At 42.8% G+C, this 8,439-nt stretch overlaps 1 protein-coding gene across 1 annotated transcript; it reads left to right on the forward strand.

Moving 5' to 3' along the window:
* Positions 1 to 4,636: 4,636 nt before the first annotated feature.
* On the forward strand, positions 4,637 to 5,270 carry N7511_008485 (PaaI family thioesterase; the record flags this gene model as incomplete). The annotated part of the gene is made up of 2 exons (XM_057130862.1): positions 4,637 to 4,774; positions 4,836 to 5,270. The coding sequence occupies 2 exons, from the start codon at positions 4,637 to 4,639 to the stop codon at positions 5,268 to 5,270; spliced, it is 573 nt and encodes a 190-aa protein (XP_056981593.1).
* Between the last annotated feature and the right edge of the window lie 3,169 nt (positions 5,271 to 8,439).

Genomic DNA, 8,439 nt, shown 5'->3' on the forward strand with positions numbered 1-8,439 from the left:
TATTCTAGTTTTCATCAATCTTGGGGCTGGGAGACCGGCAAACTGTAGCTCATTTAAATTAACTAAGGCATGAAGCTTTTCGTCAGAATCCTCTTTTTTCAAATTTAAGCTATGATGCTGGCATATCCAACCCGAAATCGAAGTATTAGATCTGTTATGCGTAGGGCTCACCCACGACAATGTAGACTATAAGCACATAATTGATTCGGACATAACCCATAAATTGATGCTATTATAGCATCAGAACTGCGCAAATTTCCCCATAGACAAAATCAATGGTATGATCGTTCCAAGGAGCCAAACATTCAAGGACAAAGCTCGAATAAGCAGTGGTCATGGCGACATGTTGCTTTTGTGGCCTTCCTCTGACTTGACAACTGATTCTCTGTCTAGACCAATATGTTCAGTGTCATTGTGATTGAAAAGAATTCCTAAAAATGGCTAGAAATACCGTGCGATTCATAGTAGAGCACAGAAGGCGCGAGGATGATTCTGAGTAGTATAGTCGATACTTTGTCGAAGTTAACAGTACTTAACGACAACAAAAACACCAAGTCGATGATTTTAGGAATAGTCGCAAGGAAAAGGGGCTCACGGGTATATCTTTATTATAATATCACCCAGTGCTGTTGTGTCAATGGATCTAAACGGGGTACTAGCATTGTATAACCCTATGGAGTGCCCGGCAAAAAGGTGAACCATCAAAAGACTAGCCCATTACGATGTCAAGGTTGGTCTTACAGCTCATGATCTCGTTCGGTTTCTGTGGCACACCGTGAGAAAACGTATAAAAGAGATAGGTCCCATATCTTGTGTCTCATAGTCCCCCAATCCTCAGCATCCTCAGACTTCGTTTTAACCTCAACCGGCATAGTGTTTCTACTCAAGTACTTTATGTCTACCGGTGCTTATTGATATCCTTCTTTCAACTCCAGAATGCAACTCCGCGCTCTCCTTATCAGCTTGGCCATGGCTGCCTCGGCCTTGCCTTTGGTAGAGGATTACACAATGCATGTCGACATTGCCAAGCGAGGAAAGACCTTGAGGGTTGTAGAAAGTGCGCATTCTCTCAATACGGGAAGGGCACAAATCTCCTGCGATAAGCATGAAATCACTTCTATCGATATCGCGAGGCGTATACATTTGATCGAAGCCCTGAGTTATCACGTCTAGATCGACGTCACTACTGACAATCTCTTGGAAACCGGGTGAAAAACACAATCTGACTGTGAATGATGTATGGAAATGCAGGAGCTACTTCTGGGAACTACCAACTGCGATTGGTACATGAGAAGAGCCATTCATAGACGACGATCGTTGCTGTTCCTTTTGAAGTCTTGCAATCTATCTCATTATACTTTTTATGTTCTCTGATCAATTCTTTGAACACTCCATTTCAGTAACAAGGGCCCAACTTTAATTACCGAGTTGTGGTACTAGCCGATGTAACCTACGACACGGCCACCGGACACAGGCGAGAAGAAACAGGCGAGGACATATATCAAGATGGGATTGGTGGTATCTCTTTCTATAACTAAGCTGCTGTAAATATCTAAGCACGATCTGGGATGAGGTCAGGAGATGGGTACATTAAAACGCAAACCAGAAATTAGGAACACTGCTGTTCGAGTTTTCACTTACATGTATCCAGTGTAAGCACGATTGGCTGCCCTGATCGATCCGAGAAGCTGTCACAATCTCCCATTTTATTAGCTGATTGATGACTTTTGGCGGACTGAATCGCGGAGTTCTTATCCCTCTTTTCCAGCCAAAGTGTTTCAGCCCCAAGCTAATAACCAACGGCATTATATGTTCGTGGTTGCAAAAAAAAAAGTGCTTCAACCCACACGAGCACCAAGCGCCCTAAAGGTAAAATATCGCATATGTGTCTTACTCAACTGGAGATCTAAGTCAAAATAGCCCAGCTGCGGGATACACCGTATTCCAAGATATTTGGTTAGCTAATGATACTTCGTCCGACCAGGCGTTTTCTCATCTCACTAATCTCTACTCCGTAGAACCCACCGGTGGAGGTCTCCCTCTCACATTCTGATATACCATTCCTAGATTTCAACTCGAAATATTTAACGGTGATCACAAAAAACCATTCACAATTCGCCGCTTTTGATCCAAGTCTCACCCTCGCCCAAAATTATTCTGGTACTACCTCCCTATTCCGCTCATGAATGGCAGAGCAGGAGAACCCCACGGACTTTTACTGTAATACGGTACTTATCTTATGTTGACGAGTCAATTCTCACGCTATCGACTGCATCAACAGCAAAAGACTTTTGGAGTTTGCTTATACATTTAAATGTACTCTGTACTCTATCCTTTCTGCTCGCCTTCCCCGAGAGGTCGGATATCGTAAGACTTATTCTGATGAACGTTTACATTATTTTTTGATTCCTTGACGTGAAATCAAGCCGATGTGATATGCTCTACAGTAGCTCCCGGACTATCTTTGTATGTCACAATTCTCTCATTTAGATGTAATGTCTTGCCAAACCTGCCCTGCGGAAGATGGAAAGTTGACTATTCTCTGGCATAGATGAAGGGGCCAGGAGTTCTAGCGTGGATGTGAATCACTACCGCCTTGACGTTCAAGACCTCTTTTGTATATGCTGGTACTGAAGTCACTTCCTTTGCTACGTTGATGCTTGATAAAATATATTATCTATAGGTACTGCTTTTTGTCTTCATAGTATAACTTGGAACAATTTTCTGGATCCATGGATCGTGCAAAGGAGCTCAGTTGTTTCCCGTTTGAGTTAAGCTTTTTTGAGCAATAAAGTTACCCATGAAATGTAGCAGACGTCTACTTGACGCAAAAATTTTTCTTGATTGAGCTTTATTGGCCCAGGCCTAAGCAGATTTTGAATCAAATCGCGTTTGTATTTTGTTAAGTGCGAAATATGCTGTTCACCAAGATCGTAGGGCATAGCGTGAGTAAATTTCGAGGACTTTTGTCATTCTGAGGGCATGTTTGAGCAATCTTTGGGAAAGTGTCCTTGAATACACTGTCTTTGCAGAGTCTCTGGGAGTTTTGCCGACTTTTGTGTGATATCCCACCTCAGATTAGAGTGTCTTGTCTTCGAAATAAATCTCTCAGCATGCCATCTTGCTTCCGTTTTGCGAGTCCTTCTTTCTATCTCTGAAACCTACTCTACGGCCCACTTGGACTATCTATAGAATGTCGTCCCAGGCTGTCCTTGTATTAAGTAAAAATGTGTATTTCGGGCCACAAGGTCAGTTTCTTTCTTGGCAGAGACACACTTTCCTTTCTCGATTCTCGGAAGGCCGTCATGATTGCCTCAATGCAGTCTTTCAGTACGTCATTCCTAGAACAAGATCCCGCGTCTGGGCCCTCAAGGAGACGGGACTGGATAAATCATGGGCTGATTAACCGTAATTTTATACGATCGCTAGCCTACGTCTGGAGACGTCTGTGCTATTTCTGATCTCGTAGCACGTAGCTCAGGGATATTTGGTAAGCATGGGAAAAGTCAACGCTGTTCATCGTTTAGATGCTAAGCATAGCTATAGAACGGTTGTTGCATAATGGTACAAACGGTTCATTAACGCCCGGCGGCTGAGCCGAAAGGGCAACTATTACTGATCTACTGTACTGTAATAGTATAGCAATTCAGACATGTACAAATTTTGACCTAATTCTAGACATGATTGGTAGAGCTATAGCAACGAGAGAGAAATTATTTTACTGCACTGCCTCACAGGCGCCCACTATACTCGACAACCGGTGCATACCACTCGAGTTTCGCGCAGTACAAAGTGAGAATCCTGAAGCAACAGGTCACTAGAGAATTTTGCCATATAATGGACTTATTAGATCCTGTTAAGAAGATATTGCAGGGAAACACGGGGTGCTTTGCTACAGTGAGCAGCAAATCACTCGTGATAAAAGGATTGAAAATCCAATAAGTTATACTGTATTTTGCTTTTCGGAAACTGGACGTGATACCCACGTAATAATACTGTGGTTGCTGGTGATAGGCAACAAGATATAACTCTGCCTCGACCATAATATGTCATGTGTGGGCTATCTGGAATAGCTGTGTGAGTTTCTATCTACGCATAAGACTGAAAAAAGCCTTGACCATATCGAGGGCCACAGTGAACATTAAAAAACTGGCGATAGACGGATTGAGCATTTAATAAGGTTTACTGTATTTTGCCATTTGGAAACTGGTCGTGATATCCACTTTATAATCCTGTACTTACTGGTGACAGGCTGACAAGATACTGCCCATGTCTAGATCATGATATGAGATATGTAAGTAACTCAGTCAAAGGAAGGCAATCATACTAGATAGCTGTGTGAGTTATGCATGACTGACCAAAGCCTTGATCATGTCGAGGGCCATTCGTTCCAGCAACCGAATATATTACCATGACGTGTTTCTTCTATAACATCACGTTAAGTTTGAAGAGTTAAGCTTGATGACCTTGCAAATGGTTACTACGTTTTCTGAATTTTGCATGTATACTATCACAGCTGACAAAATCCACTCTGGCCCCACCCACCCTAGATCTTAGGTGTAGGGTATCGCATTATATGTATCAGTCGGACCACTTTCTTTTACCTAGGAGAAGAGACTTCTATCTGAATCCCAACATGGTGATGCATGTCCGTCCAGGCTCTTCATTACTAGGAGAAAACGGCAAAACTCAGCGCCTGCTTCGTATGCTATGGAACGGATCATGCATCCAGCTCCGTGCTCGAAAAGACTTTTTCTTGGGCATAGGAAAAAAGGTAATTACGACCCAAATCCAAGTTTGATACTTGACAGGCTTATTAATAGCAACGGTTTTAGATAAAATTTCATCGCGAAAGCCTCGGTAACCGCTTCGACCATCCTGCCAGTGAACACGAAATCCAAACTGTGCTTCTCCAAGGATACACTCCCACTCTCCAACTGAGTGAGGTTGGAAATAGGGCTCGTGCCGCAATTGCCTTGTCTCCTAGCCAGGGAGTTTGCTACTATCCAGGAAAGCTTCACGGGGGGTACCAAGCGTTCCTCATTGACCAGCTTTTTGCCGACTGTTGCAAACCTGCAGTCACTGCAAACCTGACGCTGAGCTATCAACGACCAGTATCACCCGATGCAGAACTATTTCTAGAAGCGTGGCCAACCAAAGTCAAGGGACGGAAGATTGAGATGGAGGGGTCAATCAGGACGCTGGACAAAGACACCGGTGATATGACCACAGTGGTAACAGCCTCTGCACTTTTCATCATACCTCGGTAGTATATTATCTTAGTGATAGAATGGGGTTCTCTACGAAATGTAGATCTTCACGTGCGATCGAATGTTGGCCAATCAATTTCTGTGAAGTATTGAAATTGTGATCATTAAACGGGTAATCGCAAGGTACGGTAAAAAAGGCGGATGTCGTATAAAGTGGTTAGTGTCCGAGGCCAAAAGCCTGCATTTACAAGACTGGTCTTGTAACTTACTGACATAATTCTGTCGCAGAATTTGAGAAATAGGCCAACAAACCAGCAATCGGGTCCGAGAGATCTTGGTTCTTTCATAGAATTTATCACAAAATGCTAGCATTATATTTTCGATCGTATGATAAGGAAAGGTCACAATTGAATCAAGTCCGTGTGGGTTGTCTAAAGGACTCATGACTCTAAAAGAGTACAACTGGCAGAATACTGTGGTGTATTAACACGACAGATATTCATGAGGCTGGGACATCAAATAAATCTATTGTTACAGAATGATTGGAACTTCTCTCTTTGATGACAAGTAAAAAAATGCATCAGAGCGAGATCAGTTCCTCCTACCTAATTCTTTAGGCACAGAGTTGCATTTTGGGAGTCGTTTAAAACCCTGGCATCTCATCTGACATCAAAAGACTGTATCTGGAAGCGCCCCGAGCCGGGAAGAAAGACAGCTAGGCCTAATAAGTGTTCTAGTTCTCATCGCCTCGGATCCTACGAGGTATTTCAGTTTTTGCAAGATGGGTGTTCTTCGTTCAAACAGAAACTCTCTGGAACAATGATTATCTTTCCTAAAGGATGACTAGAGCTAGCGATTGACCCAATTGATAGAGTCGAGTCAGTATATAGCAAACATCACTCATAAAAGTGAGTAATCATATGTAAACAATACCTTTCTCTGCTTTTAGCCTAGAACGAATAACTTGCCCCACGAGGCTCAGAATTGAAAATCTTTTGCATGCATCTTTGGCAGGGTCTGGCTGCTGAAACTTTTTGGGAAACTGGTTTGCGTTTAAACTTGGGTCTAAACTCAGCGTAAGGTGTGAGTACGCATAAAATTGAGTTTTAAACTCGCATTGAAGTCTCTTTTCCCAATTCCGCGAGCTTCTATTTTAATTGAAAGCCACGCAAAAGCTTCAATGACGCTGTTTGGCTTACCAAATGAGCTTAATTACTTGTGACAAAAGTCTTGCTCTCCAGAAGAGGTATAAATCCCCTACTTCGCACAAAATCTCGCTTCTACAGTCTACGTGGAAGCTCCGCTATTTACTGGGCTGCAAATTCCGGACTAGTAGCTACAGCAAGGATTTCTTTACCGGAAACAGTCGATCTTTCTGCATTATTTAGTCTGAGACATAACCTCCTGTTTACAGCAGCGTAAAACGACCAGTGCTCGGTGGTGAGATTATTCCTTGGTATCACCGCAATAAGTCCAAATTGTTAGAACTTCTAAGCTATTTATTGCGAGGGGTTCTATCGCTAAATGACCTAGGCAATTTCGATAAACCGTAATAATTGTGCTAACAGTCCAATTCTAGCAGCAATCGAGCGGCTGGGGCCTGAAATTTACCGAATGCGAGATGAATAGGAGTCCAGTCATTTCTATCAACAACGCAACCGAGTTCAGGAATCTTTTCCCTCTGTGCCTTAACGAGCTCCAAATTGTCGTACACCACAGCCAAGTGTAAATTGTTCCGAGTTTCCAGATTTTTTTTTCAAGTATCCATGTTAAGATATCCAGCCGTTTCTTCTCAATCGCACTGTAAACCATATATCTGGCGTAAACATTGCCAAAATCAGGAGGAATAAAGTTCAAGTTTTCTTTAACCGTTTAGCAAACTTGTTGATGTGTTTGCACCATTTGGATTTTGCGTGTAATCCCCATAGTGACAATATGGCAGTCAATGAGACTAACAGGATAATAGAGAATAGGGTGGGCGGCTGAGATAAATTGAGAAAGAGTGCAGGACCGGCGTTGACAGGCTAAAGATGTGCTGATTCCGTTGATTCTTACAGCGGTTAACGAGCACAAAATCCTGCGCAAAAGTAACCTAATCCCCAGAAGCTAGACATTGGTTTATACAGTATTGGGCTCCTAAGAATCAAAGGGTTCCTGGAAGCGCCCAATACGCTTATCGCGTTAGAATAGCTGCATATCTGTTCGAGACGTTCATCACCAGGAATATGCGGTCGGTGACATAGGAAGGCTTACGATGCCCGATTATATTTGGTTATTTTTTTAGCAACACTGCCATCGATTTTCCACTCTCTCTGTTTACAAGCAAGATACAACCGTGACACGATAGTTATTTCTGATTTAATTTTTTCTTGCCGTAATGAGATATTGTCAATCTATGGGCCAGGGACGAGAAAAATTTAATAAAACGCATGACGTGATGTAAAACAGATTTTAACAAAAATTCAAAAATTGAAGAGAGTTAAGATTTGAAAGCTACTTTGAGCGCATCCGTCGACTATCATCACATATGCCGCAAAGAGCCTAGCATTGCAACGTTGGCATTTCCTCAACACTGAAGACGGCGTTCTGGCATATGCTGGCGTCAAACAAAACTACGGCACCATCCTGCCTAGCTCCGAAGGCAACTCGTACGAATATGTATCGGGGACGAGGGAGTCAAACATCTGAATGAGGTATGGTACAACACTTGTGTCTTTGCAAAAGGTAGAAAATGCACACGGTAAGTAAGAAATTCTTCAAATCCTTGAAAAGACGCGTGAACTGGCGAGATATCTTATTCCTGTCGGTATTAGTTGCAAGACAGCTTTCTTATAAGACCAAGGGCAAGAATCTCGGAGAACCGATATTTCCTGGCTTACTACTATGATTCACGCCTTATATATTAACGTTTCTAGCTTTGAATCACGCACACAAGACATTCGTCTTCTCAGATGATACCTACTTTCACATAAGACATCATGGGCGTGTATTCGAAATTGACTTGGGTACCACTTACTCTCGCATAGGGGTATTTCGCATTGATCAGCTTGAACACATTGCAAATAAGCAGGGAAGCCGTATCACCCCTTCATTGGTCGCCATCCAGGGCAGTCAGTGCCTGATTGGGGACGCTGCAAATTGCCTACTTCCGATGAACACACAGAACACAGTTTTCGATGCCAAGCGTCTCATCAGCCGACGCTTTCATGACCCCGAGGTCTAGGCTGAT

Source organism: Penicillium nucicola, assembly GCF_028828085.1.
Source record: "Penicillium nucicola strain IBT 29836 chromosome Unknown utg000009l, whole genome shotgun sequence".
In the NCBI taxonomy this organism is placed as follows: Eukaryota; Fungi; Ascomycota; class Eurotiomycetes; order Eurotiales; family Aspergillaceae; genus Penicillium; species Penicillium nucicola.